The sequence below is a fragment of the Syngnathus floridae genome, chromosome 6 (assembly GCF_059516105.1).
Source record: "Syngnathus floridae isolate MCC-2025c chromosome 6, RoL_Sflo_1.0, whole genome shotgun sequence".
NCBI lineage: Eukaryota > Metazoa > Chordata > Actinopteri > Syngnathiformes > Syngnathidae > Syngnathus > Syngnathus floridae.
Genome location: NC_142418.1, coordinates 9,008,546 through 9,020,652, shown reverse-complemented (window position 1 = coordinate 9,020,652; position 12,107 = coordinate 9,008,546). Strand labels below are relative to the sequence as shown.

Below are 12,107 nucleotides of genomic sequence, written 5' to 3'. Positions count from 1 at the left end.
AAAACTTGACACATTGCTCTCTTATGTCACATATTATGTTTTATTTACTAAAAACAAGACAGCACCACAGAGTCAATGTTACGGCTTTTGTTCAACACATTCATCTTGTTTTGTGCATTAATGGTGGAAAACAGCTTATTCTGCTGTTAGTTATTGCAGGCAGAAAAACATTGAGCAGCATCAATGACGTAAAATTGCATGTTTTCTTGGTCGATAGCGTTGCACCGGTGAAGCCATGCAAGTCTACAAATCAAATTGCTATGGTGTGTATTATTTGTGACACATTTGTTGCTAATATATTCAATCTGAAAATCTTAAGTTTTAACTACCACATATGGAAATGTTCAGTTTGCCCATGAAACATTCCAGCTTTCAGGGCAGGAAATTTGGCCTTCAGAGAGAGAGAGAGAATCCTCTAGAACCAGATGGTCTTCCTTTTTTCCCAATTGACCAGCCTTAAAACTTTAACCTTGTGAGGAAGATGGATTTGTTATACGCAGGCACGCACGCACGCACGCACAATCTGCAAAAACATTGAGTTGCTACTGGGGGCCACATAAAATGTTATTGTGTGCCAGATCTGGCCCCCAGGCCTTGAGTTTGACACCTATGCTTTAAAAGGTAGAGTGGAGAATGAAATGTATGGTAATAGAATTACTACTTGAGATATTTGGTAAGCAGCATTGATACCCTCACAACTTCTCTACTTTACCTTTACTCAGAGATGATACATAATGTCGAAAAGCACCAACTTTCTTTGGCTGTCAGATAGTAACATGTCTGAGATTAGGGCTTTGTGGAGTGTAGAGACGAGAAGAGGTAGTAGCTTTTACTCTCTTCTGACTGATGTGTGGTGAAAAGCACCTTTAATACCAGTGTAAGTGTTGGGGTTGTTTAATTTGAGAACTTACAACATAAAAAGGAAAGTGTAGTTTGAAAGCAAGAGCATAAGAAAAAAAAAAAAGAATACTAGGTGTTGCTTATCCCAGGTGCTTGTGATGCTTCTCATAGCCCACTGCATTATTTGTACTGGTACCTGCAAAGAAAAAGTATCAGGTCAGCTGAACTGTTAATGCTTCATACTTAGTCATGATGGTTGTGTGCTACCATTTGGTCTTATTACCACACTTACCTAAGTAGTCCTTGTAGTCCTTGAAAAATTTGTGTCTTAGACCGCGTCCATCTTAAACGAAAAAGAGGTAACAAAGTTATATCGCAGCACTTAATCAATGCATGCGAATACTGAAAAATGCTTTAATTGAGCCAAAATGAATGCAGCAAAAATGGACTAAGGACTTCAGCACTGTTCACGATTGCCAATCCGGGATGTCATCAGCTTTTGTTTCTATCATAAGGATTTGGTCCTTTTTTAACTCTGGTGATTATTAGTTTAGGTCATTTGAAGCTCTAGATTCAAATGAAGAATACAGTATGTCCAAGAGTTAATGAAGTTCTACCAGAATTGGCACGTTGCTTGATGCACTGTCCCCGGTTAGGGATGCCAGTGGCGGGGTTTCCTGGGTTGATGATGTGACACTCGTATCCAGTGGGACAGTGGAGAGGTTCATCGCCATCTTCTGTTGTACTGCACGCCTCGGCTGCTCATTAAAAATACATATTCATCGTTAGTGCATGTGCAGCATAAGGGAATGAAACATTTTCAGCAAAGGGTGGATAAGCCTTTGGGCCTTGTGCTACTGTATTTTATTGTCGGTCATGATAATGGGACTCGTTGAATATTTTTTTGTAAATAATGTGAAAACCACTGTTCTAGGTAGTTACTGTTCATACAAAGGCAGCAGTTCTTAAATGTTTAACATCTAGTGAAGCCCTGCACTTGTTGGTTAATGGTTTTAATTTCATGGTGAACTTGCAGGTTGACATTGCAATGATTCCAGTAACTGCACACTCACCCTGCAGCACCTCCTCAGGACCATCTAGTAGCCAGCCGTTGCCCCCCAACCACCTAGGCTTGGGCTGCACGAGCCAGTCAAGGACTACTCATGATGACAAAGACACAGAAGCAGTTATAAACATTGATGAAGGATTGCATTTGTTGGTTCCACAGACCTGGTGGGGGCTGAACAGACTCCAGGCAGGCGTAGATGCAGCCGTTGTAGCAGCAGCGTTTGTGGCGCTCACACTCTGAGTCTGAACGGCAGCCTGGCACCTCACAGGCCCTTTCTGGGAGCATCTGAGGGGGTGGTGGGCAGCGGTCATTCTTCTGGTGCTGTGTGGATTGCGGGTGGTTGGGATGCTCGTAGTCCTGGGAGCCCAGAAAATAAGTTGGTGAATTTGTCTTTGCAAAGTCGGCCGCTAGAGAGCAGCAAAGTGTCCTCTCGCGTTGATTCTGAACTGGTCACCCGAGGACCCATATATAATACAAAGAGATACGGGCCTTATTGTACAAAATATTTCTCTTACCCTTTAAAAACATGAACATGTGCTTACATGTTGAAAGTGACTTTCAGTGTACCAACAATTGTTGTAACAATTGTAAACATTAATGTTTAACTTGGTATCTAACATTTTGCAGCATTGCGTTGAAAAAAAAAAGTGCATATAAGACCGGAATTATCTAAATACACACTATTTTGCTATACTACATATTTTTACTATCTGTCTGTGACCCACCTAAAATGTTCCCACGACCCACTTTTGGGTCCTGACCCATCAATCACTGTGTGCTAAGATTTGGCTTTAGTACAGACTGCACGCTGCCTTCTAAATGTCTTGACCTGGATCGGGAAGGTAGTTTACAGTTGGAACACGCACACACATTTCCATGGTGCATCTGAGAGTGAACAAAAAGTAGGCCACAAAACCCGGAGGCAAGCAACCTCACGTCAGACTTCGACAAACATAAATTTTCGAGGCCTGCGTGTACAATTGCATGCAGCCAGGAATGCACACACTGCTGCTGACATCTGCTCTTGTGTGCTAACGTGATGGAATGTGCATCACAGCCATTGTGTCTGTGGTTTGATGTTGTGAAAACTTGGATTCTGTTATTTGAGGCTTGAATTCTTTTTCCGGGGTAAGGTCATTGTTCCTAAAATCCCATTTTCGCTTTGGAATAACCTCATGGCACCATATTATTTCATAGGGTTGACTGCACAACTCACGACAGCCACAATATAACAAGAGAAGAAGCGTATAGGTCATTATATGTTATTATAGTAAGTTACATGTCCAAAAAGTGGCAATTGTCGGTAGAGAAGTGTCAATGGTGAGTTGAGCTGTGGCAAAACGAGTGAACCGTGCCGTGGGAAAATAATGTTCCTCATATCCAACACAGGTTTCATGGTCTTTCTGCTATGCTAACGGTCATAGTTGTCTGTGTGGTTTATGTGATGGTAGACTGAAAACTTTTTGTCTTTTGGTTTCCTTTTGATAAGCAGAAATCAAAGTAATTCAATTTGTTTCTCATTGCATTATCAATTTCTTTGGATCCTTCTGTGAACTCTGTCCTAAATCAGTAATCAGCCTATGTAGGCTGCACACAATGCCTCAAACTGTGATGGGATTTTTTTTTTTTTTTTGGCAGCGTAGACAAACATGCTTGCAATTCAGCTCGGAAAATAAAAGCCAACCATGTTTGGCACGGAAAGTGCCATCACACACTGAGAATGTGTGTTAGACACAAATTAGTTCATTCTGGCAGCATTTAGCTAAGTGGGCTGATTGCTATTTGAGTGCTTGATTCACATTATGTGAAGTTGGAAGGGACTTTCAAAATGTGCTAATTATTACGTTGTATTACTTTGTGAGAGACAGTTTAAATCTTTCTTGCTTATCGTTGTTTGTCGTCTTTTTACAAAAAGTCAATATATTTTGTTTTCTGTTTGTAATATATCTAGAATATTACATACAATAACCAACTTTAGTACAGTTAAACTCGTGCACAAGGAGCACAAAGTCGACTGGGACTGGATAATAGTGTAAGTACCCATTATCTTGTATCCGATCACATCCCAATTGCTCCTGCAAAATTCTCCATCAAGATGTAGGATATTTCCTTCCTGTCTGACATGATGTATGGGTTGCATACACAGCGTATTCCATCTTCATTCAACATCATCATGGTACATTTGCCTGATTTGAATGCAGGCAGGGTGGGTGGGTTGTTTCCACTCTGACCCTGCAAATGTGTGAGTAGCTGGCCGACAACCAGTCAGCCTTTTGCTCAAAGTCATTTGGAATAGGCTAATGTCTAATTCCTTTGGCAGTTCTTCTGGGCTCTTTGTTACCATTTGGATAATCCGTCTTTTCAATCCATCAGCATTATACCTCCTGTGGCTACATCCAGGAGGTTAGCTATCGTCTCGTGGATGTTTAATTACTAAACAAAATCTCGGCAACTGTAGTCACAGGAACGTCAAGTTGCTTGGAGATGTCTGACTAGTTGCTTACAAGTTCGGCTAACATGTCCTCATTTTAAATATAAAAAATAAATATAGGGCTGGCTTTGCACGCGAATGCACACACTAACACACACCGTTTGAATGCTATAGCCTCTAAAGACCAAGGTCACAGTCAAACCCACTCTTGCATGGACAGGAAAGAACATGTCTTCCAAGTGCCATTGCCCACAGCAGACATCTGGTTAGCTCTTGGGTTGCCAGGCAGTGTTTTGCAATTTGCCTACTCCTGCAAAAGAATCCTTCCATCAGCCTATAGCATAGCATAGCATAGCATAGCATAGCATAGCATAGCATAGCATAGCATAGCATAGCATAGCATAGCATAGCATAGCATAGGATAATATTCCTTTTCATAAATGCTGAAATTCTTCCCGGGTGCAAGTTTCTTTTCCCAGAGGGCCCAGGCCAAGGTAAGCATATATTTGTGACTGTCTGCAGAGCTGCTGGCTGTCAGAAGACTATCCTCCCACATCAAATACACTTCATGATACTGCAAAGGGTTGAGATAGAAGTGTCCCCACGAAGCATGCAGACGTGCCCATTAGTGTTGGCTCGCGAGTGAACAATTCGTTCAAAATAACGAATCTTTTCAGTGAACGAAACACTTCCTAAAGTGATTCGTTCTGTTATCAGTTCATATAACTTCAACCAGTAGGTGTCGGTAATGCCCATTGAAGCTGGTGCCACCACGCCGTAAATCGTAACGGAGAAGAAAATGACGTACCTTCCCGTTCACGAACGAGTCGTGAATTGCTTTTCCCGTTCCCAACTGAACGGATCTGTGAGTGAATGATTTGCATTTCCAGTTCATCGCGAGAACGGATCAGTGAGGGAATGAATCTTGACTTTCCCGTTCACAAACGAGGCAATGCGTCAGCTGCCTTCTTTCCCGTGCATCAACGGATCAGTCATTGAACGTGTTGCGTCTCCCTCCTGGCGTGGACTATGTAAGCCAGAATGTAGATTTACGATTTACCAAGGAAAGAAAGAACCACTCAATGAAACACCACTTCTTTTATGCGCGTTTTCTCCAAGCTAACGGCTAACTTTATTGCATGAAGGGATGCGCCGTTATGCAACAACGGGGAGATTATGCTCCTCTTTGGGTAATCTTGATTTTATAACACTTGTAGTAGATTTTAAATAACGTGTATGCATATATACGCCTAAATATTGTTATCCAATATATCTACTGCAATTTCACATTGGATTGCTGGTTTGAAATTTACTTTTAATATTATTATTTTCAATAAACATTTATGTCAAAACTTGTCTGCTGTTTTATTCCTTGTTTTTATATTCACCAATTAAAACTATAAATAAAAATATAATAAAATAAAATAAATATAATATAATAATAATAATAAAATAATATAAAATAAAATCAGACATTTGGTTAACTGCTTTATATGACAATATGTGTATGTATATCTACTGCAATTTCACATTAGATTGCTGGTTTGAAATTTACTTTTATTATTATTATTATCATTTTAATAAACATTAAAGACCTGTTAAAACTTGTCTGGTGTTTTATTCCTTGTTTTTATTTATTTGGGCATGAAAACAAAAATTTGACATTTGGTTAACTGCTTTATATTACAATATGTATATGTGTTTTACGCTGTGTGTGTTGTGTTGGTGTCCCCCCAAATAAAGAGCAAGTAGTCAAATACACATTCTTGACACGTACAAAAAATGCATAGTTATTAGGTACACCTGTAAATGGTGGTGTATCTAATGTAGTGCCGTGTGACGTCACAGATCAACCAGCCAATCAGGAGGTGGGGGTGAGGGCGGGTGTGGCACTTTTCACTTTCAGTTCAGCTTTGGCCATCATTTTTCCCCAATGAACTGGCCTGTTTTCAGGTACGCTTGAAAATGGCGGCGTACCTAAAGGAGTGTCCGTGTGACGTCACAGATCAAACAGCCAATCAGAAAGTGGGGGTGAGGGCGGGTGTGGCACTTTTCACTTTCAGTTAAGCTTTGGCCATGATATTTCCCTAATGAACTGGCCTGTTATTAGGTACACTTGAAAATGGCGGTGTACCTAATGGAGTGTCCAAGTGACGTCACAGATCAAACAGCCAATCAGAAAGTGGGGGTGAGGGCGGGTGTGGCACTTTTCACTTAAACCAGGGGTGCCGACCTCCAGTCCTTGAAGGGCCGCGTTCCAATATGTTTTCCAAGTTACCCTCGTTAAACACACCTGCGTGAAAAGATTTTGGTCATTTTCACGTTCTACAGGAGCTAAAACTTTTCACGCAGGTGCGCTTAACGAGGGAATCACACGGACACTCCATTAGGTACACCGTCATTTTCAAGTGTACCTCATAACAGGCCACTTTATTAGGGAAATATCATGGTCAAAGGTCACAGATGTCAAGCTCTAGTCCTCGAGGCCACGTTCCAATATGTTTTCCAAGTTACCCTCGTTAAACACACCTGCGTGAAAAGATTTTGGTCATTTTCATGTTCAGCAGGAGCTAAAACTTTTCACGCAGGTGCGCTTAACGAGGGAATCACACGGACACTCCATTAGGTACACCGCCATTTTCAAGTGTACCTAATAAAAGGCCACTTTATTAGGGAAATATCATGGTCAAAGGTCACAGGTGTCAAGCGCTAGTCTTCGGGGCCGCGTTCCAATATGTTTCCCAAGTTACCCTCGTTAAACACACACAACCGATTCTAAAGATTCAGTTCACTTGAGAACTGGAATGCACATCACTAGTACAAAACAGTGCTAGCAATGGTAGGCTGCTGGTCGAAATAGCTGACTGGTTAGTGACTTGGGCTGAGGAATGGCAAGAACTTGGTTCGAGCCCAGGTGCGGGAAAATACTTAGATGTACTTTTGTTGTGCAATTAACTCTTTATTTATTTATTCTTTTTTTTTTTTTACCTCGTGTAGTGTACCCATTGAAGTGTCCATGAGGTGTACCTACACATATTGTCATATGAAGCAGTTAACCAAATGTCTGATTTCTATGTTTTAACTGGCGAATATAAAAACAAGGAATAAAACACCAGACAAGTTTTAACATAAATGTTTATTAAAAATAATAATATTAAAAGTAAATTTCAAACCAGCAATCCAATGTGAAATTGCAGAAGATATATTGGATAACAATATTTAGGCGTATAAATGAATACACGTTATTTAAAAACTACTCCAAGTGTTATAAAATCAAGATTACCCAAAGAGAAGCATAATCTCCCCGTTGTTGCATAACGGCGCATCCCTTCATGCAATAAAGTTGGCCGTTAGCTTGGAGAAAACGTGCATAAAAGAAGTGGTGTTTCAGTGAGTGGTCCTTTCTTTCCTCGGCAAATTGTAAATCTACATTCAGGCTTACATAGTTCACGCCAGGAGACGCAACACATTCACTGACTGATCCGTTGATGCACGGGAAGGCAGTTGACCTTTTAACTCGTTCGCGAACGGGAAAGTCAGGATTCGTTCCCTCACTGATCCGTTCACGCGATAAACTGGAAATATAAATCACTCACTCACTGATTCGTTCACTCACAGATTAGTTCGTTGGTGAACGGGAAATGCAATTCACGCCTCGTTCGTGAACGGTAAGTGACGTCATTTTCTTCTTCGTTTTGTTTTACGGCGAGGTGGCAGCAGCTTCAATGGGCATTACCGACACCTACTGGTTGAAGTCATAGTAACCGAAAAAAGAACGAATCAGTTTAGGAAGTGTTTCGTTCACTCTCGTTCACTGAAAAGATTCGTTCTTTAGAACGAATCAATCACTCAAGAGCCAACACTAGCGGGAACGAATCCTGTCTTTCCCGTTCGATTCGTTGAACGATCCGTTTGAACGACTCTTTTGAGTCAACTGATTGTAAAGATTCAGCTCACCTAAAAGAACTGGAATGCACATCAGTAGTGCCCATACAGGTGTGAGCCAGACGACTGTGTTGTGTCTGCACGAGTCTCATGATGTGCATGTGTGTGCAAGTTCAGGTACTTTCAAAGAACTCACTGCGGTGGAAATCTCGTGTTCAATCTTTACATCACACGCAAGCTTTTCTATTTACTTGTCTTACCACTTATTGTCACATGGAATCTATTTTTCCATTAGCTCTTTAGTCTGTCTGTCAGGCATGTCTGGCTCCACTCCCTTTCAAACACGGAGACAATGTTGAGTAACTGCTATTGTTGACCTTTGACCTTGGTCACAAGAGGTTTAGATAAGGGAGGAGGTGATGTACACAATTTAAGTGAGAGAAACTATCTGACACCAGGTCAAATGGGCAATGATGAAATAATGAATAAACAATGACTCACACCATCGAAAGAAGGCAGACCTGGAGGTGTACTCGTCATATTTAGTATGACCAAGAGGGAGCGTTTCAATTAGAAAAAAAGCCAACTATACTGACCCTCTTGAGGTTTTATGACAGTAAAACAACTATGAAATAGTTGTGGTCTTAACTCAAGTTTCCTATTGATGTTAGCTTGTTTGCTGCTTGAATTATCAGGACCTGACTACTTTAAAGTTTTGGACCGATTATATCAGCTATTATTAGGTTTGCAAGTGTAAAAAGAAGTGAAGAAATCAAGTAAAAATAAGACACACACAAAAATGGCAAATGTATAATGGCATCATTCTCAAATGTATCTCTTGCTTTATTTTTTTGTAAAGACTAAGTTGACCACTGTTAATATGAAATTGTAAAAGCAGTCAAATATATAGTCTTAACTGCAACTACATAAATGTCATAAATAAGAAGGTGTAGAAGAAAAACTATTGGAAAAGTCGCTGAACAAATATCTCCTCTGCCTTCATAAAATGCATTGGAACTGGATTTGGCGGTAGTATGACTTAGTATGGAGTATGGGGGTGGTTTTGAAAGAAATGACAGACTGAAAGAGACTGATAGAGATGAAAAGAAAAGAGGCAAATTGCCTGCGAACAGCCATCTCAGCATGTTCCAATTGGAGCAGCTTTGAGGCTGGAGTCCAAACTTTGAGCCCATCCCATAAACTAAGATGGGCACGCCGTGTGAGCGTAAAAGAAGCACATGGCCCGAGGGCAGGAGAGAAAGTATTTTTAAGGAGAGGTGGAATGGTTACCAGCTAAATCAAGGGAAGAGGAAGAGCCGACAATATCCTCAACTGGTCAGAAAGTGAGAACATTGAAGCACAAGAGGATGACAAGGCATCACGCTACACTGAACTTTTGATCACTCAGCCACACTGAGCTGACTTAACAAGCAGGGGCCCGCTCTGTCCCTACACTCACACACACACACGCACGCACGCACGCGCACACGTACGCGCACACGCACACAGTCTCCTCTTCTCAAGCTCACATGAAATATAAAAATAGGTGACTTATTCCAACCTGCTGCACAATTTACACTCTAGTCCACATCAATAGATAATACTTGCGCTTGTCTGTGTCTATTTTTCTTGCTACAAAATCAAAGCTTCATCATTAATCTCTTGTCCAGTCACACCCGTGGTGGAACACGTTCCCACAACTGTTAAGCAGTAAAACCTGAAAATTTGAGTTCCTTACAGACTACAGTCAATGGAACAGACTAAAACTGTGTGGAACTTGATGATGAATACATACAACCACATTTAGGGTTTTATGGTTAGTTTTTCCCACCGTGGCTATGGGGTAAAAATAATTGTGCTCCACTAATTCTGCCCAGCCACAGGAATAAAATGTAAAGTTCCTGTTAAGTAATTTAGTAATCAGTCTCCGGTATTTTTCACAAAGCGTCATATAAAATATCTAATGATACACCTGTTTATTCATTAACCTATCATCTAAATCACATATAACACTGAACTGCCAAGCAAGAATGAAAATAAAATAGCCATCCAACTTTGATGACCTTTCACCTCATCCTATGCTTTGTAACAGAGCAGCCGTTGTGCTGTATCACCGGGAGCTTTCACCTCCTTCCGCAAGCAAAAATAATAAATGGAGTCCCTTCTAACTCACACCTGTTTGAGTTGAATCATTGTGAGGCTGTGAAGGTGACATCATTAATCCCACCTTTTGGTTCAGTCCTCTTTTCCTGATTCTTCTGCTATCACTTCCTGTGGAGAGCACCAACAGGGACAGCAGCAGCAGCAGCAGAGATCCCGTCATGGTGCGCGTAAAGTTCCAGTACCTTAATTCCAACTTTGTCCTTAGAGGTGCTCCTTCTTCCTTCTCTCAACGTTGTCCCCCGAGCAGCGAGAGCTCATCCGTGTGAGCTTTTGCAGCTGAATCAGGCAAAGAGACCCCGGTGCTCATGTGCAGCCAAGATTACACAAGCGCTCTCCAACAGGACCTGCCTTTATATTCGCCTGAGGAAAAGTGCGGGCCAGCAGTAGACTGAAGGAAAGGGAATACGTAGTTGAGAGAAGAAGGGGGGGCGGTGCAGGAGAGAAACATAAGAGGGAGAAGAGAGGAATGGCAGCTGTCTGTGCATCAGAGTTGTCTGCTGGCACACTGTGCGCACATGTCCCAGCGAGAGGGGAGTCCCAGTGAGGCCTCCCCCTTTGCCCTTTCGTTTCATCTCCTCCCACATCTGGGGATCCTTATGTGGATTTCTAGGTCAAGAATATGTGAAAAGTGTTTCATAGTTTGCAGTTTAGATTTACACATGTTGCTGGTGAGCTTTGCTGACCCCCTCGGCGGACGCCGGTGCCTGCATCTCTGGGAGAGGATGATTTACGAGAGTGCGGCTGGGAAAGCAGCAGAGGAGTTTTCATACGCTCAACTTGGTGATCCTGCAGTAGTGCATCCGTTGTGCTTCTGGAAAATGAAACTGACCATACTTTTTTTAACAAAAAAAACAAAAAACTTTATGTTTTAACTGACCTTTTGCATTTTCTTTCTTTTTCACAAACGTGTGTTAAGCAAACCTCACTCGGACCCTTCTACCCCTCCCCTTGTTCCGTTCCCAGTGGCAAGCCGTGAAGGGGTGAAAGAATGCTAAGCCCGCACAAATCTCAGTCATTATTAGTTTTACAGGAACAAGCCATCATGTCATTGGGAGGCCCCAGCTACACTTGAACAAAAGAGTCAAGAGGGAAGTACAGGAAGGGGCCGCTAAATACGTACAACTACAGTGAATGGGTGAAAGAGTGACAAGCAGTGTGTAAGTAGTCAGTGTACTGTTATTCTGTGTCTGGTTGAGCAAATACAGTCTCATTTGACCTTAAACATTGGCCTAGGTAGATTAAGAAAAAAGAGAACAAGAGAACTGCAATGGAATAAATCTAATACAATGTTGACTAAATTTAGCGCTAGCAGAGATGGTTAAGTTTTTCCTTCATTTACTAAGAGTAAATTACAGCGGTAACATTTTAATGTTCCAAATGGCTTGCATTTTGTATTTTGATCATTTTTATTGGAACTTGCAACTTGTGTGACAGACAGCCTAATCGGTGACTTTGCATACAGACATATACAAAAACCATCACAAATGCATTTTGAAGTTTTTTTTAATACTATTTTTTTGTAGCATGGTAAAAATGCAAGACCTTTACTGTTATTATCAGAGTGCTTTTCTCTTCCACAGTTAACAAGGGAATTTGTCACTGGCAAGTTTCCCACTGTGATCCTTCAAATGATATTTGCTGACCTCTTCTCACGTATATCATCATCCTGCTCAATTGCTATTTCTGGAATGTAAACATTTATATTGCATAAACAGTTGC

At 41.2% G+C, this 12,107-nt stretch overlaps 1 protein-coding gene across 1 annotated transcript; it reads right to left on the bottom strand.

The window, feature by feature from the left end:
• Window positions 1-19: 19 nt before the first annotated feature.
• On the bottom strand, window positions 20-11,013 carry wfdc1 (WAP four-disulfide core domain 1). The gene is made up of 6 exons (XM_088379372.1): window positions 10,453-11,013; window positions 2,071-2,266; window positions 1,914-1,997; window positions 1,458-1,598; window positions 1,133-1,183; window positions 20-1,036 (listed from the first exon to the last, which is right to left on the bottom strand). Exons 1-6 carry the CDS (start codon window positions 10,546-10,548, stop codon window positions 981-983), a joined length of 624 nt encoding a protein of 207 aa, XP_088235498.1. The 5' UTR covers window positions 10,549-11,013; the 3' UTR covers window positions 20-980.
• Between the last annotated feature and the right edge of the window lie 1,094 nt (window positions 11,014-12,107).